Here is a 26,177-nt window from a genome sequence, read left to right on the forward strand (position 1 = left end):
TTTTTACTCTGAGGCCTTTATAGTGTGTGCAAATTGCCCCCCTGCACGTCCTGTCTGAGTGTGCTCAGTCAGGCGCCTGATCCTGCCTGTCCTGTTCATGGACCTACAGCTGGCAACTTGCCCTCTTGGCTGGCGCAGGTAGGTTTTTCCACTGTCCTTCTTGGCCACCAGATTTTTGAGCCAGGTTTGAGGGGCCTCAGTTGTTCAGCTGTGGCCCGCAGCTCCTGCTGACTTGTCCCGACCCGCTCGGGGCTGGGCTGCTGCCCTGCGCTGGGCCTCCCTTTTGCCTGAGTCAGACCAACCTTTTCCTGAAGTCTTCTAAATTATCTCTGGTTGGAGGACTGTGTCTCTCTGTCACTTTGCAGGTTCTGTAGTTTCAGAATCTGTCCAGAGGCTTGATTTAATGTTCTTTTTGAGCGAACAGAAGGAGAGCTCAGGCCGCTTGCTGCTTCCTCTCTGCCATCTTGGCTCTGCCTCCTCTCTAAGGGCCCTTCTACTTAGAGTTCATGATTTATATAAGAATTGAGAACAATCTATTCCTATACAAAATACTTGTTTGTGAGGGACATAAATTGTTCCATAACCAATTAATTTTTCTCTTTCCCCTCACTGTGCCAAGTGATGAAATCACAGCCAAAGTCAAGGTAACTGAGAGATGAGGTGTTAATGTGTTAAAAAATTGCAAAGACACATCCACACCTTGTTATCCCCTTAAAATGTGTAAAGAAGTTTTTCCTGATGGAATTTGAGTAGTTACTTATCATTAGATAACTACATATTAGCCAAATCTCTGGTGTCCCTTAAAAAAAATTTCCAGGCCTGAGAGAATAGAAGCAGCTATGAGTAGAGTAACCCCTGAACCTCTCCCTTACAGCATATTTCTCCTTTTCATCCATTATAACATTTTGTAGTATAGCTATTTGCCCAATAGAAGAAACCATATTTTTAAAAAAGAGGAAGGGAGACCACAGGAAGTTTTAAAAGAATGACCTCTGGTAACAGAGAAGGGAGTTGATTGTGGATTACAGAGAGAATTTTCCCTAAAAGTCATGAGTTGATTGACTTAGAACTGAAAAACAAAAACAAAAACAGTCCCAGTGATCTCAGAAGAGTAACATGCCCATTAAAGATATTGCAGATAAAGGAAGAACCCTGAGGACACCACAAGGAAGAAAAAAACAGTAAGAATCTGAAGAACTAGAGAAGTGAATTGCATTGGTCACATGTATTCTCTCTTTATATACTTCTTAACTAATGTACTCTATGTACCCATCTGTTCTTCCCAATAAAGTTGCATTTGTTAGAGACTGTACCATAGTCTTATGGAGAAGGGGGTAGGATAGGTGCATTTTGTAACCACTGTTTTTATCATGACATAAATGCTTTTAAATTTGAAGTTATTGTGTCCACCGGATTACTCTTCTAGGTACGCGCACCAATGGGACCTTGTGAGCTACTGTTTTAGGAGTATAATAAGAACACAGAGTTTCTAGGAATCCTAGGAAGTATTAATTCCACTGGGGACCCAACACACCACTGTAAATGAGAAATAAGGATGTAATCAAGTGAAATGTTATCTATATAAATGATTAGTCTAAAATTGTCAAACATAGTTTATTCTTATAAGTAATTTTGTTTCACTTATCTGCATTATTAAGTTGCTTAGTATTTTTTTAGTTGTCATAGATAACATTAAAGTAAACTTCAGTTTAGCCCTTATTATTACAAATTTAAAGTTACCCAGGTCTGAACTTCTAAGTTTTCATTGAAAATATGTTTGGGGTACAGCAACATCACCAGTTTTTAGTAGAACATAAATTAGGGAAGTTAGCAGGCACAGTGAATAGTGCTGGGCCAGCAGTCAGGAAGATATGAATCCAAATCAGACCTCAGACACTGTGTGACCCTTGGCCAAAATATTTAATCTTTTTTGCCTTAGTTTCCTCATTTGTAAAATGAACTAGAGAAGAAAATGGCAAACCATTCAAGTATCTTTGCCAAAAAAAAAATCAAATGGAATCAGATACAACTGAACAACTAATCGGAGAAAATGCATGCATGCAGTAATTTAGCAGACAGTTATTCCTATTTCCAGAGCATAGTATTATTCAATATAGAGTTACAAAATTTAAATAAAAGTCCCTTCCCTCATATAACTTATTATCTAACAGACAAAAATAATATTCATTAGAGTTATAAATGAAAGTGCTATACTTCATGACTAAAACTTCAACAAGATGTCTCTCACATCCATTTTTGGCTGATGATATCAGACTTTTAAAAAAGATCTAGTGTTATGACCCAAGAAAGAACTGGAATTAGAGGTTTGAATTAGCTAAGAATTATAAAAGTTATTAACACCATTTTGTTATAATAAGGTGATAATTGGTAAGTGCTAAGCCATACTGACACCACTTTCAGCAAAACACAATTTTAGGGTGAGGAATTTTTATAGTATAAACAGATATTTTTTTAATTTCAGGAAACTCTATCCTTTTTAAATTGTCTATGAAATAAAATAATATAAGTCACTTTCTTTAGTAGACAAAGTTAGATAAGTTTTGGTAAAATGATACACTGTATAGAATAATGTGATCTAACTCTCATTCTAGAAGTTCCATGTTATGCTTGTGAATAATATTGTGGCTTCTAGTTTGGAGGGAATTCTCTGGTAGAATAATCTCAGGATCTATCTTTGCCTTGTGGGCTATTCAAAATTTTTATTACTGTCTTAGATGAAGACATAGATATCATGCTCATCATAAATTCAGATTATAGGATGCTGGGAAGAATTGGTAATGTCAGATAATAGAATCAAGATCAAACATGCCCTTGAGAGATTAGAATGATAGTATGAACAAAAGAAAAGTACATTTGATAGGAACGAATTAAATGTTCTATGTTTAGGTTAAAAAATCTTTTAACAAGCTACGTGTGCCATGATTAATCAACCCTGGGTTTTTAGAGCAATGGTATCAAATTCAAATAAAAACAGGTCCTCTAAACCATGCAAAAGGATCCCTGTAGACTTCATACAGACTTAGTTTTAAAATGTAAAAATTATCTATACCTTATTCTACTCTATTTTTAAAAATATTTCCTAATTATATATGAATCTCTTTCTGGTCATACTCATGAATTGTTAAGGTTACTTATGGGTGGTGACCATTTGTCTGAAACCTCTGATTTTATAGGTCTAGTTATATTTTGTGCTCTGCTCCATACCCCACCTGCTAGAAGAAAATGTTTCATCTTTGAATTTGTATCCTCTTTCCCTAGAATGTACCTATCTCATATTTGGAAATTACAATATTCTTAGTGATTATTGAATTTTCAGAATTTTTTCCATCAATGATTTGATTTAACTTGGGAATGCCCAAATGTTGAAACTTTCTCTACCAATATAGTTTGGTGTTTCCCTTCAACTTATAGTATTAGAAAATTGCTGGTAGTAACAAGTGCTTAAATGACTTGTTCAGGGCCACACAGCTAGAAATATAGCATATCAAAACTTTGTAGGTATTAAAATTTTTACTTAAAAAATCAAATTTTTTTGGACTGAATTGCTTAGAAACAAAAAATATCATGTTTTCTTTCTGGATACCACTGATAATTTTGGGTCCTCTTTAACCACTCCACAGATCTCTTTTTTTCCCCCACATATCTACTTCTAACTCCAAGTTATCCAGTGGAATCAATGCTTTTATTTGTTTATTGGATAAGGATGGCTATGCTTGTAATGATTCTTTTAAAATTATTAGGGAGAGATGAGTTGGGGCAGTTTCAGGAAGCTTAAAGGGTACAGAGAATTATAAATGTCTCTGAAAGAGACACAATCCCATCCATATAAACATGACAGCCTTCTCCACAGTCAAAAGTAGCCAAGGTGAAAAACAAGAACTCTGATGAAATGCATATAACAACACAACTTTTTTTTTCATTCAACAAACATTTATTTTATTTTACATTTACATGTAAGGGTAGTTTTCAACATTCATTTTCATAAGATTTAGAGTTCCAAATTTTTCTCCTTCCCTCCCTCCCCTTCCTCCCCCCTCCACAAGATCGCAATCAGGTTATATATGTACAATCCACAAGCGTTTTTTTATCAGTTCTTTCTATATGGGTGCATAGCAAGCTTCCCCATTAGTTCCTTGGAATTGTCTTGGATCATTGCACTGCTGAGAGTAGTTAAGTCATTCACAATTACTCATTGAACAATACTGCTGTCACTACACACAATGTCCTCTCAGCTCTGTTCACTTCACTATACATAGATGTTCATTATGAACAACACAACTTTTAAGGGAAGACAAAGAAGGAGAGCTTGAGCTTCTATCATCTGTGCAACAAAACATTACAGATGAAGAAGAATAAGATGACCAAAAATTAAATAAAAGAAACACTTTCAAGAACAATATAAGCAAGAACACTGTAATTAATAACTGAATAAAATATGCAAAGTTGGGGGTTTGGCTAAAAGAAATTCAAAGGGCCCCTTTCATATATGAGTATGCCTTACATTTTGACTATCAAAATGTTACTTTCTAGCTAAAATATGTAGAAATGTAAATGAAGAATCACCAAATAAATCATGTCCAAAATATCTGGAATTGGGCCATCACAACTCTTTTCTAGCTCAAACAGTTCTGGTACAAATATACTTATGTGGACAAGATATAATTATCAATTTCCTCTCATCTTAATAAATTTGCCTCAGTTCTCTATGTTTGAGGAATGAGGTCTTTGTCAGACAAACTTGCTTCAAATTTTTTTTCACATTTACTATTGCTAAATGTAATTGCCTCCATTCTATTCTGTCCCCATGACATTTACTCTATGCCCTTTAACCTGTCCCTCCTCAAAAGTGTTTTCCTTGTAACTGCCCTCGTCCCCAATCTGCCCTCTCTTCTATCACCACCTCCCCATCCTGTTCCCCTCCTACTTTCCTGCAGGGTGAAATAGATTATTATACCCAATTGAGTGTGTATGTTATTCCCTCTTTGTGTCAATTTTAATGAGAGTAACATTCACTCACTCCCCCACAAATCCCCGATCTTTCCCTGCACTGTATATCTTTTTCTTCCATTTTTTTTTTGATGGGCAATGAGGGTTAAGTGATTTGCCCAGGGTCACACAGCTAGTAAGTGTCAAGTGTCTGAGGCATGATTAGAATTCAGGTCCTCCTGAACCCAGGGCTGGTACTTTATACACTGTGCCATGTAGTTGCCCCTTCTTGTTTTTTATGACATATTTTACCCCCATTCCACCCCTCCCTTTACCTTTTTCCTAGTGTATTCCTTTCTCCCCAAATTTATTTATTTTTATTTTGTATTTATTTATTTTGGTGAGGCTATTGGGGTTAAATGACTTACGCAGGGTCACACAGCTAAGTGTAAAGTGTTTGAGCCTGGATTTGAACTCAGGTCCTCCTGACTCAGGGGCCAGTTCTCTATTCACTGCACCACCTAGCTTTCCCTGAATTTTATTTTATAAAGATATCATCCCTTCATATTCAACTCATATCTGTGCCCTCTCTCTAAATATACTCCACCAAGATTCCCTAATAATGAGAAAGTTCTTATGAGTTACAGGTATCATCTTCCCATGGAGGAATGTAAATAGTTTAACCTCTAAATATCCCTTATGATTTCTTTTTCCTGTTTACCATTTTATGCTTCTCTTGAGTCTTGCATTTGAAAGTCAGATTTCTATTTATCTCAGGTCTTTTCATCAAGAATGCCTGAAAATCCTCTCTTTCATTGAATTCCCATTCCCACCCCCACCCCTGAAGTATTATACTCAGTTTTTCTGAGTAGGGGATTCTTGGTTGTAATTCCAGTTCCTTTGCCCTCTGGAATACCATATTTCAGGAACTATGATCTTTTAATGTAGAACCTGCTACATCTTGCATTATCTTATCTGTGGCTCCATGATACTTGATTTTTTTTTCTTTCTGACTGCTTGCAATATTTTCTCCTTGAGTTGGGAGTTATGGAATTAGGCTATAATATTCTTGTGATTTTTCATTTTAGGATCTCTTTCAGGAGGTGATTGGTGGATTCTTTCAATTTCCAGTTTACCTTCTGGTTCTAGAATATCAGGACAATTTTCCTTGACAATTTCTTAGAAGATGATGTCTAGGCTCTTTTTTTGATCATGGCTTTTAGGTAGTCCAATCATTTTCAAATTATCTCTCCTGGATCTAATTTTCCAACTCAGTTGTTTTCCCAACAAAATATTTCCCGTTGCCTTCTATTTTTTTTCATTCTTTTGATTTTGCATTATTGTTTCTTAATTTATCAAAATGTTGTTAGTCTCCTTTTGCTCAATCCTAATTTTTAAGGAGTTATTTTCTTCAGAGAGCTTTTGTACCTCCTGTTCCATTTGGCCAACATGGCTTTTCAAGGCATTCTTTTCCTCTTTGGCTTTTTGTACCTCCTTTGCCATTTGGACTAGTCTGTTTTTTCAGATGTTATTTTCTTCAGTAGTGTGTGTGTGTGTGTGTGTGTGTGTGTGTGTGTGTGTGTGTGTGTGTCTCCTTTACCAAGCTGTTGACTTTTGTTCCATGATTTTTTTGCATCACTCTCTGTTCTCTTTCCAATTTTTCTCTACCTTTCTTATTTTATTTTCAGAGTTCTTTTTGAGCCCTTCTATGTCCTGACACCAATTAATATTTTTTCTTGGAAGCTTTGGAAGTAGGAGCTTTATATTCATTATCTTCTTCTGAGGGTAAATTTTAATCTTCCTTGTCACCATAGAAACTTTCTAGGGTCAGAATTTTGTTTCTGTTTCTTCATTATCCCAGCTGATTTCTTGACTTTGAACTCTTTGTTAAAGTGGGGCCCTGCTTCCAGGGTATAGAGCACACTGTCCCAAGTTTCAGGTGGTTTGTGCAACTATTTTCAGAGAGACTTCTAAGAATGTGTAAGTTTTTAGTTCTCCCAAGGTGGTATGGTTTAAGGAGAGGTATTTTTACTTCTCTCTTGGCCTTTGCTGTGGTCTTCAAGCAACCCCAGGACTGCTTTTGTGTCATGGAATGAGTTCCAGAAGTAGTTGCTGATTCAGATGTTCCCAAGGCCTGCTCCTGGCTTGCTGTGACTGGGTCTGGGTCTGTGCTGGTCCTGGATCTTCACTGGTGTGGATTATGCTGGGCTGTACTCCAGTCTCACCCTGGTATAACAGACTTTTCCTTGTGACCTTCTAAGTTGTCTTTGGCTGGAAAATTATTACACTCTGTCTTTTTTGGGTTCTGCTCCTCCAGGAATGGTCTTATCGCATTATTTGAAGGAATTTTTCTTTTTGTCTTTCTTTTTTTTTTCTAGGGCAATGAGGGTTAAGTGACTTGCCCCAAGTCACACAACTAGTAAGTATCATGTTTCTTAAACCAGATTTGAACTCAGGTCTTTCTTAATCCAGGGCTTTATCCACTGTGCCACCTAGCTGCCCTCTATTTGATGGTATCTGGAGGGGTTTTAGGGGGAGCTGATGCAAGTCACTTACTTTTGTCTGACAAATTGGCTCTGCCCCCCTCCCCAGTACCAAATAGTTTTGATGACTGTAACTTTTACAGTATAGCTCAAGATTTAGTATTGCTAGCCTACCTTCTTTTGAGTTTTTTATTAGTTCCCTTGATATTCTTGACCTTTTGGTCTTCCAGATTAGTTTGTTAATTTTTCTAGCTCTATAAAATAATTTTTAGTTAGTCTGATTGGTATGGCACTAAACAAGTCAATTGATTTGGGTAGAATTGTCATTTGTATCATATTAGCTCAGCCTATCTATGAGCAATTGATCTTTTTTCCAATTAGTTACTTAGATCAGATTTTATTTGCGTGAAAATTGTTTTGTAATTGGGTTCATTGCATTCCTGTGTTTGACTTGACAGGTAGACTCCCAAATATTTTATATTGTCTACATTTATTTTAAGTGGAACTTCTCTTTCTATCTCTTACTGCTGAACTTTGTTGGTCCACAATTCTATTCTTGTAACTTGTACCTCAGCCCTAATTTTGTAATTTGCCTTCATCTTTATCTTGAGACTTTCACCTCCACTCTTATATTTTCAACCACATTCACATTCCAGAGAAAACTTACCTAAACCAAAGGTCAAGTTGATTCAATCAAAGACCACTCCCAAATTTCCCAAAACAATTGTTTTGTTTCTGGTTAAGGATGTTTTAGAAAGGGGTGGGTGGGGATTTCAAATGATGTGATGTCAAAAATTTTTATTTTCTATCCAATCCGAGGAAGGCACAGCTATTACTGGAGATTTTGCTCTGTCATCCTGTTAATCACTATAAAAGACCCAGTGAGCACTCACCCAGTATCTTTGTTCCAGGAGACATCATTGACTCCATTTATTCAAAATTAATAGCATTGCTAATATATAATTTGTGACTGGAACTTTATCTCTCACAATTTCTCTCATGAGAAAATTATTTGAGAATCTACCTACCAACATTTATATATTTATATAAAAATTTATTTATATTTATATAATTTATATAAATGCAACTAAAAAAAAACATTGCTTACCAAAATAGACACAATACTGGGGGGAAATAATTTCAGAATACTAGGATGAATCAATTTAAAAATGACAATCCTATTGAAACTATTTTACTTATTCAATGTCATACTAAAAAAATTACCAAAGAATTACATTAGAGAACTAGGAAAATAACAATGAAATTCATAAGAAAACAAAAAATGTTCAAGAAATCCAAGGGAAATAATTGAAAGTGGCAATAAGAAGGGCCTAGCAGAAGCAGATCTCAAAACATACTATAAAGTGATAATTGTCAAAATAATTTTGTTCTGATTACGTATTAGTGTGATCAATCAGTAGAATTAATTAGGTACACAGCAGATGCAGAATAAAACACAAAATAAAATAAATTAAGTAGTCTAGTTTTGGGAGAGTCTTCTATTCCCCAGCTATGGAAATAAAGAATCACTATTTGATTAAAACAACAACAACAACAACTGCTGGGAAATTTGGACAGTTGTATGGGAGAAATTAGATTTAGACTATTGTCTTACACTTTATATGAATATAAGCTCCAAAGTGATATAAACTGATCCAAACCGATCCTAACTTGCCCAAACTGATCCAAACTTATAAGTGTTCACATATTAAACAATTTAGAGAAACAAGAAAACAAGTCCAACATATGGATAGAAAAAAAAATCTTTGAGACTAAAGCAATGGATAGAGATCACATAATCTAAAATGGTTTACTTTGATTACATAAACAATTTTAAAGCAAACAAATCATAGAGAACTTAGATTTTAAAATAATCTATTCAGGAGGAGAAAAATCTGTGTTGCAAGTATCTTTGATAAAGGTCTAATTTCTGAGATGCCTAAGGATTGGATTCAAATTTATAAGAAAAAGAGCTTATTTCACAACTGATAAGTGATGTAAGGAAATGAACATGCAGCTGAACTGAAGAATCCTAGACTATAAATAGCCACTTGAAAAGGAAAGTGCCCGAATTAGTAATAATTAGAGAAATGCTAATTAAATCAATTCAGAGCTTCTACTTTCCATGTGTAATAGTAGCAAAGATGACAGAAACAAAAGAAAAAGAAAAAAGAAAAATGTTAGATGTTGGAGATGCTCAAGTAAAACAGTACCTTGCTACATTGTTGTTGTACCTATGAATGGGTACAACCATTCCAGAAAGCAGTCTGAACACTGTCTCTTGATTGTTTTTCAGTCATGTTTGACTCTTCAGGGCCCTATTTGGGGTTTTCTTAGAAGAGATACTGAAGTGGTTTGTCATTTCCTTCTCCAGCTCAGTTTACAAATGAGGAAGTGAGGCTGGATTTGAAATTATGATGATGAGTTTTCCTAATTCCAGGCTAGGTGCTCTGTAATCTGGAGCTTATTGAATGTTATTGTGCTATAAGAATTGAAGAAATAGATGACTTCAAAGAGATATGAGGATCTTTTTATATACTGATGCAGAATAAAGTAAGCAGAACCAGAAAAACAATTTATAATATAATATTAATATTATAAAAGTGGATAAGTGAAGGTTTTTATAAATTTACAGAGGATGAGCAGAATGAGATGAACGATTTCTGTCAGAAAAGTAACAGAATGACAAATAAATTTTAAAGATAAGAATTATAATCAATGAAATGACCATTTATGAATATAAAGGATTGATGGGGAAATATTCTATCTTCCTCTTAATAGAGAAGGGTTACACTCCAGGTAAATAATGAAATATTTATGTTTTGGGTTTTTAAAAAACATATCCAATGAGAGAATTTGATTTGCTCCAATATGCTTTTTTATTCTTTTTTTAATCTGAACTTAATAGACACCAAAGAATTTCATTTTAAATACAAAAAGGGAAAAAAATACACATGAAACCATATTGTCTACACCTCATTTCTATGAATTAGATTAATCATTACTGATGGATTAATAATTCAGATTTAGCAAATCACTACTATTAGTAATTATAAATTATTTTGATTAAATATATTTTTCGCTTTTTAATATTAAAAGCTATAAGATTTTTGTTGTCTTAGAGTTTAACTTCCTATTTGTCTGGGGTGTCATAAGACTTTCTTGCTAGTCATAAGTCAAAGGTGGTTTAACACTAGACTTTCTAGAGAATGTTGACAACTTCTGTTTTCCCCATTGTCATGGGCCATAGAAATCTCATCATGTAAATCAGACTAAATGTAACCCCATCCTTACCTCTATCATAGACCAAATATAGTCTTAGTTTAGTCTTCATCACAGAACTGAAGAATTTCAAGGGGGAAATGTACAAAAAACCTACCTCATATAAACTGAAATCTTTTCACTGTATAAAAGGAAATGTCAGCAACATCCTCTCATATTTGTTATTTTCCTTTTATGTTCTGTTAGTCCATCTGCTAATTGTGAAGTAGAGTCTCAGAACTGCTTTAATTTGCATTTGTCTAATCAGTAGTAATTCAGAGCATTTTTTTCCATGCAACTATTGTAAAGTTTGATTTATTCTTATGAAAACTGACTCCATAGCTTTGACTATTTATCAACTGGGGAAAGAATTATTTTTAGAAAGTTGCCTTCCCTATATATTTGAGAAATTAAGCCTTTATCAAAGAAATGTTCTCTAAATTGTTTTCCCCAGTTTCCTTCTAATTTTAGCTGCATTGTTGTTGCTGTTGTTGTTGTTGTGTGTGTGTGTGTGGTCAAAAGCCTTTTGATTTCACGTAGTAAAAATTATCTATTTTGTTTTCCATTTTCCCTTCTATCCCTTATTTGGACAAAAATTGTTTCCCTATTCATATATGTGACAGATATGTTTTTCTTTCCATTTCCCACTAATTTACTTACCCTATCACTAATTTATATCTAAGTGATTTATCCATTTTAACCTCATCTTTAGTATATGGTGTGAGATGTTGGTTTAAGCTGAGTTTCTGTCAAATTGCTTTCTAGTATTCCTAGTAATTTTTGTCAAAGGATGAGTTCTCTGAAAATCCTGAATCTATACATTTATCAAAATATCACACATTGTGTAGCTAATCTATTCCACAAATCTACCAAATTTATTGATTAGTGAGTAGCAGAAGTTTTGATGAATACTTCTCTGTATAATAGTTTGAAAACCACAAATACTAGGTTACCATCCTTAACATATTTTTTTCATGAATTCCCTTCATTTTCTTGACATTTTGTTTTTCCATATTAATTTATTTTTAGTTCTATGAAATAATTCTTTGAGAGGTTGATTGATAGTACGACACTGAATAAGTAGACTATCTTAGGTAGAATTGTCATTTTTATTGTATTGGTTTATTCTACCCATGAGTAGTTAATATTCTCCATCTGCTGAGATCTGTCAGCTGTCTTCCCTGTGTCACAGTTCTTTCTTTCAAACTTCCTTTGTCTTCATCTGCAAAGATTTTCTACTCTGAACTTTCATACACAATGCTCCTCCAAAATTTGATTTGAGGTATTTTAGAGTTGCTTGGAGGGAAGTGTTGGGAGAACTTATCATAGTGCTTCTTTACTCTACCATCCTGGCTCTTCCCCTGTAAGTCTTCCATTATGCTTAATATCAATAATTTGTTTTTATTTTCCTTTTTTAGTAAAACAGGGGTTGAATGGGAGACAAAATAGATTTATGTTCATTGTAAAAATAAAACATTAATTAAAAATAAGTCAATATTGCATAAACTGTTTTCAAAAAGATTAAAAGTGGACCTACCAAATTTCTATTTTAATATAACTATGATCTTAAAACCTAATCCACTAAAAGTAAAAAAAGTTAACTAAACCTCACTATGCTCAATAAATATTTATACAAAATATTCAATTAAATATTAGAAAACAGGCTATATAAATTTATTAAGTTTATACAGACAAGCTGGTTAGATTTACACCAATTTATAAGTGTCAAACATCATTTTTCTTTTTTTTTCTTTATCCAGAAGTTTAATGCTCTCAAATACTTTGGTTGTTTTGTGATTTACAAACCACATATCATCACTTAAAAATTATTAGTTTTCATAAGATCCTATTTCTTTGATTTTCTGAGGATCATGCAATTATTAAAAATACAGTAAAATTCACCAAATACATGCTAGATTACTGTCTTCCTCCTGTTCTGTTATAGACCTGCAACATTGTCCTTTTATAGTGTCTATCTCTAACTGATAAATTTCTTAAAGTGTTGTCCATTCAATTTCATACCATAGTTTATACAATATCCCTTTAGACATATAGATTTTCCTTTGTGGATTTTTAGACCAGGTTTGTTTTTTTTTTTTTAAGTCATTGAGGTATTCTTTGTAAAGACTCTGAAGTCATCTGTTGTTGACTGTAACCAAAAAATAATATGAACAATCTGAGGACCTCTCCGTCTATGAGAATTGCTCTTGTGAATTAGTGTTCTAAAGGCCTCATTTTTCTTTTCTTTTTTTTCTTTTCTTTTTTTTTTTTTTAGTGAGGCAATTGGGGTTAAGTGACTTGGCCAGGGTCACACGGCTAGTAAGTGTTAAGTGTCTGATTTGAACTCAGGTACTCCTGACTCCAGGGCCAGTGCTCTATCCACTGTGCCATCTAGCTGCCCCAAGGCCTCATTTTTCTTAAAGATGATGATAATAAGTAGATATTGTTCTACATAAATATTCATAGTTTAATACATAGTCTTCTTTTTCTGTTATTTTTTAATGTGGAAATGTTCATGTTTTTCAGTGTTTTTCAAGTTCACACACATGCAAAAAGGAATACAAATATTGTGGAGATGGAATTTCAGTCCTTGAATATCTTCTTTTTCTTGATCTCATCAGCCACATGACTGCCTGGAACAGGAACCATGCCCTGAAGATATTATATTTTTAATCTCCTGAAATGCTAATATCCATGTGCCCTTCTTTCCTGATTAGTAGCTATTTCATTCATTCACCACATTTAAGCTTGTCTGTAGCCATACTTTCTTTTATTCCCAAGCCATCTTTTCAATATCTACGTTACTTTCACACTCAACCCTCCTCTGACCCTTCCGGGATTTCAAGGTTTGGATTCATAATCAAACAAACTTTAATATTGCTCTCAGATGGTATGTAAGAATTATCTTTACTATTGCTTTACTCACCATCCATATAACTTTCTAAATTAAATTACTCTTTATTGGTGACTAGTCTTATATATCTGTTGCTACCTTTTATCAGAATGTAAATTTCATGAAGCAATTATTTTTCCCATTCATTAATTAATAAATTCATATATTAATATATCCATCCATCCATATGTTAAAAAGAGCAAGTATGCCAGTTTGTCTGGACCTTCGAGTTCACAGAGGCAAGTATTGCATAAAGCCTGGAAAAGGAAGCTAATTTCATACTATGCAGGGAAAGGGTTTAAATATTAAATAGAGAAGTTTGTATTTTATCCTAGAAACAAGAAGGAGCTACCAGAACTTTTTTGTTTTGGACAAAATATTTCACAATGTAACTTTGCATTAGTATTTTTGTCACTTTCATCACACCATTGATTCATATTGAGCTTTTCCAGTAGAACCTCAGGGCTTTTTCACAGAAACTATTTTCTATTTCTCAAACATTCATTTGTAATAATAAAAGGCCAAATGTAGAGCAAGAGTTCATGGAAAATAATAGCAGTGAAAGTTTTGTAATTGAAGGACTTAACCAAAAGTCTAAAGAAGTAGAATGAGATCATTGAACAATAGAATTTTATACTGCCTACTGGTTGAACAAATAAAGGAAAGAAATTTGGGGGGGGGGGAAGAAAGAAGTAAATGATAGATTTAGAGTAGGAAGGTATTTCAGCCACTTAATCCCTTTATTTTTCAAATAGGGAAATTGATTCTTAGAGAATTTAATTAACTTGACCAGTCATGTAAGTACTGAGTGGGAGATCAAGAATTTGAAGTCAAGTCCTTTGACTCTAAGCTCAGCATATATTACACTATATCATACTGCTTTCCATAATACATATAAAGGAAAACTCTATGTAAGCTACTTAAACTATTTGGTAACTAATGAACAGTTTTTCATCTTTACAAGATGAGTTGTATACAATATAAGCAAACTAAAAATGTATGTGTCCCAACAGCAAAATAAAATATAGAAACTAGAAGAGCTTTATAATACTAGGTGTTCTGGGTACAGTATACTGCCAAAAATGTGAATTGTTATATTTTTCAAATAGGTCTTGTTGTTCAGACATTTCTCAGTTATGACCAACTCTTTGTTACCCCATTTTTGGTGCTCTAGGCAAATATACTGTAGTGGTTTGCCATTTCCTTCTCCAACTCATTTTACAGATGAGAAAACTGAGACAGAGTTAAGTGATGTGCCCATGGTCATATAGCTACTTGAAGGCTGGATTTAAACTCAGGTTCTTCTCACTCCAGGGTGAGAACTCTATTCCACTGTTCACACTTAATTGGCTCAGGGGACTAAAGAGTCAGGATATTAACATCACTTCCTGATCACTTGAGACTAAGTGAAACATTAGAAGTATATCTGATCATTGGCTGGTAGATGATGATGGGCAACTCAACATCAGGACAGTTAAATTTCAGGAATGTCTTATGATAATTCTGTCTTTTTATTGAAGCCATGACTACATACACGTGTATATGTATATATGCATGCACATACAATAGACATATGTGTATGTGCATATTGATTTTTGCATGTATACATGTGTATACATGTGTATGTGTGTACAGAAGTATACATGCCACGCATATACATATAGACATACATATATATGTATGTGTATGTGTGTTTATGTGTGTGTGTGTATATATATGCATATGAAAAGTACCGATGGAAGCTTGGGTAAGGGAGTTAATGTATTTAGAACAGGAAAGGACATTAGAGATAATCTAATTCACACTTATTTCAGGACCAGTGAAATTGATTGGCTTCCTAAGAGTTACAAATATAGTTCGTAGTAAAGTCAAGATTTGAAACTTGTCCTGTTACACCAAATTCATAATTCTTTCCTCTTCAATTGTAAAATGAATAATTTGAATTATTTCACTTTTATTAATTAGACATCTAAGGAACTCTAGTGTGCCATAGGTAATGGAAATTCTATGTACTCTTGCCAGAGATTATGTCTAATTATTACCATATTTCCAATGTTTTTGGTTTACATACTTCTGATTCAATACATATTTGCTTATATTACAACAAAAACTTCAAAATATCTCCTTCAAATGTAGTAATCAATGAATAAAAATTTAATAAGTATCTACTATATGCTACACTGAGCTAGGAATAAAAATATACATATGAATCAGTCCTGAAGAATACACCATGCTCACACAAAAGTATGTGGTATGTAATAGGTTTTTAATAGAAGTTCATTGATTATTGATTGATATATGTCCCTTATTACCTACAAAATAAATGCAAAATGTTTGGGAGAGTACTAAAAACAGGAAAATAGGAAAGTACTCTAAAGAAAAGAGGTGGCAATTAAGCTTTGTAGAACACTAGGGATTTAGATAGCAAATCCAAGGAAGGAAGGAAAACAGAGATGGAGAATAGCCTGTTCAAAGGTAGAGAAGCAAGAGACGGTATGTTCTATACTAGGAAGAATAAGCAGGATAATTTATATAGAATATAATGTAAGAGAGATAATAATAAATATATTATAATAAGGAATGGATTGCTAGATGAAAATTACAAAGGACTTTCAATGTCAAACAGAGAAAATGATACTTTAGAGAACTGGTTTAAATTAAAATATAAATAGGAGACAATACTCTTTCTTTATACAAGGATCCCTGTGGATCACATATTAACTCAGTTTTAAGATGTAATATTATATGTGCTTTATTGTATTGTTATTTATTCTCTCTCTCTCTCTCTCTCTCTCTCTATATATATATATATATATATATATATATATATATATATTTTTTTTTTAGTGAGGCAATTGGGGTTAAGTCACTTGCCCAGGGTCACACAGCTAGTAAGTGTTAAGTGTCTGAGGCCAGATTTGAACTCAGGTACTCCTGACTCCAGGGCCAGTGCTCTATCCACTGTGCCACCTAGCTGCCCCTTATTTTCTAAATATTTATCTAAGATTACATTTTAATCTGGTTCAGGCTGCATTTGAGAATGTGTTTGATTTCTCTGTTTTAGCCTGTAGGCAAAAGTGGGTCTGAAGATAATAATGATGGTGATGTTAATAAAGCATAAGAAGAGGAGACTATATATCAATTATATGGCACTTAAAAGTACACAAAGCACTTTACATACGCTATATAATATGAATAATTTTTTCTCACCCAAAATGTTTAGTTTCCAATACCTAATGTCTATTCAGAAAGAAAGAACAAATTAATGAAAATATGCATGGATTAAAGAATAGATAATAACTATGGAGGGACTTCCTGTGTGTTATCCACAAAAGGTCATTTCCAGTTGGTTTTCATTTTATTCAAATTTCATTGAAGGCCCTAATTAGGGCATCCAGGACTTTTCAACAAATTTGCCATTGTTTTTAAATTACTTTGGTTTTCAAAAGGTTCAAATTTCAACTTTCTCCAAGCTACATTTTCAATAAGCCAGCCATATCACAGGAACTTTTTAAAATGGTGCTTTATTTTTCCAATTACATATAAAGACAATTTTCAACATTTAGTTTTTATAAAATTTTGAGTTCCAATTTTTTCCCTCTCTAATTATCCTCCCCACTCCCTAAGAGGTGTAGTCAATTTGTTGCTTACAAAGTGTCTAGAGAATTCAGATATATGTTTGTATTTTTGCTAAGTATATAATTTACCTCTTGACTGGAAAAATACAAATACAAAGCTTAAATATATAATTAACTGTAAAAGACCATACCACATGAAACAAATATATAGATTAACATAAGAACTAAACACAGTAGCTTCTTTTTTCTACTTATATTTTCAAACATTTTTTTCTGTTCTTTTTCTCTAACAGAATAGATGAGTTTCCAAGCTTAGGTTTAAGATTCTCTTAAAAATCAGTTTGAAACTTTTATCTCTACCCTCTGTGAGCTAGTGTTCCTGCTCCTGCTCCTAGCCAAACTCAGGAGGTAAATTATTTACTTGAGAAAAATACACCAAACATATGAATTCTCTAGACTTTCTTTTTATGTAAACACATTGATTGCATCAAGTACCAGAAATATATTCAATCAATCATTAAACAAATATTAACTAAGAGCCTACTGTATTTAAAACACTATACTAAGGGATGGGTGATATTAGCTATTTAAACAAAACATACTCCTTTCCTTCATAGAAGTGACAAACTAGCAGGCAATTACAAAGGACACTCAGGTGCTAATCACTGAATTAGACACACCTGGGTCCTAAAACACAGGAAACAGTAATATAGTATTCTCCCCAAATTATATAACTCTCACATATAGTGATATGAAATCTGATGGATTTATTAAAGAAGAATGGCATGTAAAGGCTGTGAAACAACAATTTCATAGAAAATTCATTATCCAGCTTTACCTAAAAAAACATAAATTATATTGTTTTTTTAGAAGGTATAAAAAAACTATAGAGTATCCAAAGAAAGTAATAACACTGTTTTAAGGAGCAGAAAATAAGTACTATAAAGAGCCTGGAGAAGGGTATGCAATGACTTAATTACTATATGTAAAGAATTAATTGTGATTTGAGGTTTCTATGAACCCATCTTTGCCTAAAAGTAGAAACTCCATGCACCCTGACCTGGGCAGGCACCCATGCACCCTGACCTAGCTCGATGTGCCTTCATGGGCCTGGCCAAATTATAATGGGGGCAGCCCTGCCATGACCGGAAGCCAGGTGAGGGCAGTCAGGTGACCTCTGGTGTTGGAAGCTGAAGTGGGGCTGGCAGTTGCAGAGCAGCTTGTTATTTCTGTCAATCAGGGCTGCTGGCCAATTAATTTGGGGCTGTGTGTCTGTCTGCCCTGTTTGGAGTTTCATCATTTTGGCTCAGAGGCTGAAAGAGACAGGATGTAGCCCTGTGTTCTGCTAAGCCCTGGGAGGTGGTGTGATTCACGTTGTATTGTTTTCCCTCCCCCATTCCTTTGTGTTTTTCCTTTCCCTTAATTCTATTAATCTTACTTGTGTTTTTAAGTTCATTCTTGTTAATAAACCCTGTTCTGTTTTTGAAAGCAGCTGTTAATCTCCTTCCTTGCCCCAATACTGCAGTGAGTTGCCTAACACTCCCCAATTAAAAGTTGGCCCCTACATATATTCAAAGGCATGAAATGGCTGTGTAAAGAAGATGTTGGCCAGCTAATATCAGCCTATATTGCATTATGGAACAAGAAATGGACACATTAATACAGTAAAAGATTCTGGTTGGGACAGCTAGGTAGAGCAGTAAATAGAGCCCTTGACCTGGAGTCAGAAATACCTGAAATCAGACATTTACTAGTTATGTGATCTGGGGAGCATCATTTAAATTCTTTCTGCCTCAGTTTCTTAATCTATAAAATGAGCATAATAATAGCACCTACCTACTAGGTTCTTGTGAAAATGAAATGGGATAATATTTGTAGAGCACTCTGCAAAACTTAAAGCTTTATAAAATATGAATTGTTATTGTTAGTCTTGTTGGTGTTGTTTTATAATTAAATGGGTAAATTATTGGTGTTGGGGGGGGAAGCATAAAAAGTCAGTAAGAAACTGGTGGCCTGGAAACATTTAATTTACCTAGGCAAGCCCTGGATGTTCACTCTATGCTTCCCTTGCAAGTCACCATTTTTTGCTGTACTGTGGTCTGAAGTGGGGCAGGGGATTGATGAGGAAAGGGGAATGTGTAATTGAAAAGTTAAAAGAAATCCCCTCCCACACAGCCCTTCCCCCTTACAGTTTGAAGGCAAAGTAAGGGAAGGCATGGTACTATAAATTAAAAGGAAAAAAGGTAAGCCATCCAGCATTTGCCCATCCAGAATATAAGGGACAACACTTCCTCCAACAAGAATCAGTCCTCTTTCCCTCTTCCAGCTCCCTCAGTCACCAATAATTTAGTAGACTACTCCATTTATGAAGGACTAATCAAAAGAGTTCTTCATGCTTATTAAAAAGGGGGGCTAGATCAGATGACCTCTAGTGGCCCTCCTCGTTCTAAGTCTATGACTATAAAAATAGGAAGGGACTAAGGTATATAACAAACTTCATTGGAGGTGTGCTTCTGACAAACATTCAAACCTTGAAATCTTACCAAATTATTAGGGGTTGGGCAGGGGGGTGCAATTTATCACAAATTATTAGAGTCCCCTTATCACCTGCATTTACCTTTATAATACTGTGTTGAGCAAGTGAAAAATAAAACATTATGATGGAGTCTCAGACTGCTATCTTTGGAGATCTAAGGTAGAACAGTTTCACTTAGTTTATGCAAGAGTTCTTTCTGTATCTGTCATAACTACTCTGTGATTATTAATATAAGATGGATTCAATTTTATTGCATATCCATAGCCTCCCAATCTCCCTCACACATTGAGGCCATTGAATTAATTAGATTTTCTATTTAATTTGGTGCTGAATGTTGTAAACCATGTCTGTCATAATCTCAAATTGTGTAGTTCGCCTCTTCGCTTCTACAGACATTGTGTTGTAATTACATCTGGAAGTTCTATGGTTTATAACCTTGGTTTTCATAGTCATACTGCAGTAAAACCACAAGAACAAACTCATAGATCTTCCCACAAAGACTTGTAGAATTAGATTGTGATGAAAGTGTTTTATGAAAAGCAACTCATTGAGGAAGTAACTCATTTGATTGCCCCTTCATGTAGTTCATGACTTGTACTCACTCCTAAAAGACATATCTTCTGAGGGTTGATGTACAAACCTTATTTATTGAAACGATGTTGATTTACAGGTCTTTAATATTGTTGGATTAGGAAAACTATCAACATAATCAACCACATCAATAACACAACTAACCCAAAATCATATTATCTCAATAAATGCAGTGAAAGCTTTTGACAAAATACAGTACTCATTCCTTTAGGAAAAACACTAGGGAGTATAGGAATAAGTGGAGCTTTTCTTAAAATAATACTCAGTATCTATCTAAAACCATCAGCAAACATTATATATGAGGGGGATAATTTGAAGGCATTCCAAGTAAGGTCAGGGGTGAACCAGGGATATCCATTATCACCTCTATGATTTAATATTGTACTAGAAATGTTATCTTTAGCAATAAGAGAAGAAAAAGAAATTAAAGAAATTAGAATAGGCAAGGAGGAAACAAAACTATAACTTTGCAAATGATATGATAGTATACTTAGAAAATCTTAGAGAATCAACTAAAAAACTACTTGAAACAATTAACAACTTTAGCAAATTTGCAGGATATAAAATGAATCCACATAAAGCATCAGCATTTCTATACATGACCAACAAAATTCAGCATCAAGAGATAGAGAAATTCCACTTAAAGTAATGGTAGACAATATAAAATACTTGGGAGTATACCTGCCAAGACAAACCCAGGAACTCTATGAACACAATTATGAAACACTTTTCAAACAAATAAAATCAGATCTAAATAATTGGGAAAAATCAATTGCTCATGGATAAGCTGAGATAATATAATTAATATTGACAATTCCATCTAACTTGATATACTTATTTAGTGCCATACCAATCAGACTACCTAAAAATTATTTTATAAATCTAGAAAATACAATAACAAACTTAATCTAGAAGAACAAAAGGTCAAGAATGTCACAGGAACTAATGAAAAAAAATACACAGGAAGGTAGGTTAGGCATACCAAATCTGAAGCTATAATATAAAGCATCAGTCATCAAAACTATTTGGTACTGGCTAAAAAATAGAGTGGTGGATCAATGGAATAGGTTATGCACAGGAGACACAGAAGTAAATGACTATAGTAATCTCCCCTTTGGTGAACCCAAAGACTCCAGCTTCTGGGATAGGAACTCATTATTTGACAAAAACTGCTGGGAAAACTGGTACATAGTATAGCAGAAACTAGGCATACACCAACATCTTACAATTTATACCAAAATAAGGTCAAAAGGAGTACATGATGTAGACAAAAAGGGTGATACCATGGGTAAATTGGGAGAGAAAGGAACAGTTTATTTCTCAGATCAATGGGGAGGAGAAGAATTTATGACCACACAAGAGATAGATTTTGCATTATGAAATGCAAAATGGATGATTTTGATCACATTAAATTAAAAAGGGTTTGTACAAACAGAAGCAATGCAGCCAAAATTAGAAGAGAAGCATAAAGCTGGGAAACAATTTTTATAATCAGTGTTTCTGATAAAGGACGCATTTCTAAAATATATAGGGAACTAATTCACATTTATAAGAATGCAAGTCATTTCCCAATTGAGAAATGGTCAAAGGATATGAACAGGTAGTTTTCAGATGAAGAAATCAAAACTATCTCTTGCCATATGAAAAAATACTCTAAATCACTATTGATTAGAGAAATGCAAATTAAAACCACTTCAAGGGACCACCTCACACCTATTAAATTGTCTAATCTGACAAAAAAGGAAATTAATAAATGTTGGAGAAACTGTGGGAAAATTGGAATACTAATGCATTGTTGGTGGAATTGTGACATTAACCATTCTGCAGAGCAATTCAGAACTATGCCCAAAGGGCTATAAAGCTGTACATACCTTCGATCCAGTAATACCACTATTATGTCTTTATCTCAAATGGATCCTAAAAAAAAGGAAAAGGACCCACGTGTACAAAAATGTTTATAGCAGCTCTCTTTGTGGTGGCAAAGAATTGAAAATCAAGGGAACACCCATCAATTGAGGAATGGTTGAACAAGTTATGGTATATGAATATAATGGAAAATTATTGTTACATAAAAAATAATGAACAGGCAGATTTCAGAAAACCCCAGAAAAACTTAAGTGCATTGATGCTGAGTGAAGTGAGCAGAACCAGGAGAACATTATACAAAGTAACGGCAACATTGTGTAATGATTAACTGTGAGAGACTTAGCTCTTCTCAGCAATACAATGATGCATGACAATTCCAATGAAGTCATGATGGAAAAATGCTCTTCACATCCAGAAAAAAACAAACTCTGGATTCTGAATGCAGATTGAACCATACTGCTTCTACTTTTTTTTTGAGATTTCTCCCTTTTGATTCTTTTCACATGACTAACACCGAAACATGTTTAATGTGATTGTAAATATATAATCTATATCAGATTGCTTTCTGTTTTGGGGAGGAGGGATGGAAGGGAGGGAGGGAGAAAACTTTGGAAATAAAAATCTTATGAAAACTAATATTGAAAACTATCTTTACATGTGACTTGAAATTAAGAAAATACTTTTATGAATTAAAAACATAAAAAAGAAAAAGAAACAAATCACTTTCTGTCAGACAGATAGGTGGCACAATGAATAGACATCTATGTCCAGAGTCAGGAAGATTCATCTTTCTGAGTCCAAATCTTTTCTAAGACATTAGCTAGCTGTGTGACCCTGAACAAATTTTTTAACCTTATTTGCTTTATTTTCTTCATCTGTAAAGTATGTTAAAGAAGGAAATGGCAAACCACTCCAATATCCTTACAAATGAGGATATAAAGAGTGTCAGACATGAGAATTTTGCTGTCCCTTTTAAGAAAAGAAAAAAAATGAAATAAACAGAAATTAATGAACCAATCAGGAATTAAGAATTATAACAACTAAGTCAAAAGACTGAAAAATTAGAATGAAAAAGTGATTAAAAGAAACAGACCTTAAAAAAATAGAATGATGAACGATTTATTGAGAATCATGGGACTCCATGAAAACCATTATCAAACAAGAACCTTGCATGTCCTATTTCAAGAAATCATAAAAGAAAACTGTCCAGAACTTTTAGAAGCAAAAAGAAATATAAACATATAATTTATTAATTCCCATTTGAAAGAGCCCCAGAGCAGTTCAATTTTTTTATTCATTTCTCTAACACCTATTTGACATTATCAGTCTAGATGACAAAAGAATGGATGCTTTTTTTTTTCTTTTCAGATTTCTCTAAAGTAATTAAGGTCATACTTCTTAGAAATACTATTTTTGGTGTGGACCAGGGTAGGGTGTCTCACATTGAAATTTGAAAAAAAATCCCCTTCTAAAAAGTTTTGTTTATTTTCTGTAACTGCACTTAAATAGAAGAGACCAGCCATGCTGTGTTCTCCAGACATCACCACCATGTCACAGGTGCCTTCTCCTCTAATCCTGTGGCTATCTTCTCCCACTGGTGAGTTCCCATTGGAAAGAAGATTTTGAGGAATGGCTCAGATTAATTGCCTTTCATTCTCTACACTTCACTATAATCAATTGCCTCCCATCTACTTCCACAGTCTTCTTTTTGAGGGGCAATGAGGGTTAAGTGACCTGCCCAGGATCACACAGTGTCAAGCTTCTGAGGCCGAATTTGAACTCAGGTTCTCCTGAATCTAGGGCTGGTGCTTTATACACTGTGGCATCTAGCTGCACCTTCTTTTCACCTTTCTTTTATGTGTTGTCATCTCTCAGTAGATTGTAAACTCTGTTAGGTCAGGGATTGTCTTTCATATCTCCTTCACCTAGCACAGTACATGAAATATAGTAAATGCTTAATAAAGGCTTTTTTTTTACCTACTCCATCTAGATTTTTTGGTCCATAGAATCATGAATTAGAAGATATAAATATAAAGGTCTTTATATTTAAGTCAATTCAATTCAACAAGCTTTTATGAAGTACCTAGAGCCACTTAATTTTTAAGTGACATTCCTGGGGTCACATATCCAGTATATATCAAAATCAGAACTTGAATCCAAGTCTCCCTGATTCTCAAATCGGCAACTAATCCATTTACTCATGATATTCTTCAGGCTTTGAATGGAAACAAAAGTTATAGTTATTGCTTTCAAGAAGCTTAAATTACATTTTGATAAGGGATACACCTTTAATGCAGAATAATAAAGTATAAGGTAGAGAGTGATGGAGATAAAGGAGACATCTGGGGAAAGGGCTCAAGGAAATGTTGAAGAGGAAGGGAGCTGCTCCATCTATGGAAATCAGTGAAAACTTTATGGAGGAGGTGGCACCATACCTGAGACTTGAAGGAAGAGAATGACCACCCCTCCCCTGGAAAAAATACAGAGAGGGATGGCAGCTAGGTGGTACAGTGGATAAAGAACCAGCCCTGGATTCAGGAGGACCTGAGTTCAAGTTCAGCCTCAGACACTTGACACTTACTAGCTTTTCGACTCTGGGAAAGTCACTTAACCCTCATTGCCGAGAGAGAGAGAGAGAGAGAGAGAGAGAGAGAGAGAGAGAGAAATAATATGGATTACATTATATCAAGAGAGTATAGAATAAATTAATTCACTGAGGAAGTATGCTGAAATTGGGGAATTAATCTAGTCTGGGTGTATTAGAGTATGAAGGGTAATAATTAATAAAGTTGGGAAGTTTGGAACTAGATTGTTAAGGACCTGAAATGCCAGCCTAAGAATTCTTTGAAATTTTGAAAAGTTGCTATTGTTGTTATTACTGTTACTGTTGTAGGGATGGGTTTTGGTTAACAGAGAAGAGGCATGGACTTCATGCCATAGCAAGTCAGTTTTTGGACTGGAAAGGAATGAAAATGGGGTCAGTCTGACCAGTTATAATGCTAATATCATATTCCAGCAGAGACATTTAAAAGTCTAAATTTTAAAAGAGGCTTTAATGTACTTACTTCTGACGTCCTCTATAAAGATGACTAAATTGAATCTTATATAATAAAGTAAAATAGTAAATTTATATTTTAACAGAAAAAATGTACAGGGGATTGTTGGCATTAGAATATAGTCATTCCTTCTCTTTGATGTCCATGCCCAAAGACATTAAATATCTCTCTAAAATCCATGATATTCATATAAACACAAATAAGCACATTATCTTCTTATTTATTATCAAGAACTCTAGAACACACAACTGAATCATCAATCAGTACAGATAGAATATTCAAATACTCTCATGTACTTTTTTATACTTTCCTTGTGATTCTAATTCCAATTTCATTCACTAAGCTTTGAATATTCTTATTCCAAATGATCAGCACAAATTCAAAAATATGATTCTATTAAATTATGAAGAATATGATGGTAATTCACATCACTAAGTAGGAACCAGAAAAGAATCCTCGACTAATTGAGTAATAAAATACCTCATCTTCTGCATGGTTGAGCCCCTTTTTTAGGTCTTCCACTCGAAATCTGAGTATCTTTCCTTCTGCCTCATGATGATCCACTCTCTTGTTTGCATGAATCAATTCTGCCATTTTATCTTGGTACTGTTTATTTAGATTGTAGTAGGCATGTTGAAGTTCAGCCAGGACCTTTAGAAAGAAAATAGAATTCCTATTAATCATAATAATTGACATCATGTAGCATGAGATAAAGTTCTTTGTAAACTTTAAAGTTCTACGTAATTTATTATTGACAGCTACATCATCAATCAATGGATAAACAGTTGAAAACAATATCATTTATTAAGCACTTTCTATGTGCCAGGAATTGTGTTATCATCATCACAATTTTGATTCTAGGTTCCAAACTTGTGCTCTGTTCCTTATTATCTCTGGGAATTAGGTCTGTTTTCTTATCTGTAAAATGAAAGCCTAATGCTATATATTTTCTAAATTTTTTCCCAG

At 34.0% G+C, this 26,177-nt stretch overlaps 1 protein-coding gene across 1 annotated transcript in view; it reads right to left on the minus strand.

The window, feature by feature from the left end:
• Positions 1-26,177, minus strand: part of CCDC102B (coiled-coil domain containing 102B) — a 693,652-nt gene that overhangs the window by 327,668 nt on the left and 339,807 nt on the right. Inside the window, exon 6 of the mRNA XM_043976186.1 lies at positions 25,692-25,862. Coding sequence (XP_043832121.1) covers positions 25,692-25,862 — 171 coding nt within the window. The remainder of the gene's footprint in view (positions 1-25,691; positions 25,863-26,177) is intronic.

Source organism: Dromiciops gliroides, chromosome 1, assembly GCF_019393635.1.
Source record: "Dromiciops gliroides isolate mDroGli1 chromosome 1, mDroGli1.pri, whole genome shotgun sequence".
NCBI classification, from domain to species: domain Eukaryota; kingdom Metazoa; phylum Chordata; class Mammalia; order Microbiotheria; family Microbiotheriidae; genus Dromiciops; species Dromiciops gliroides.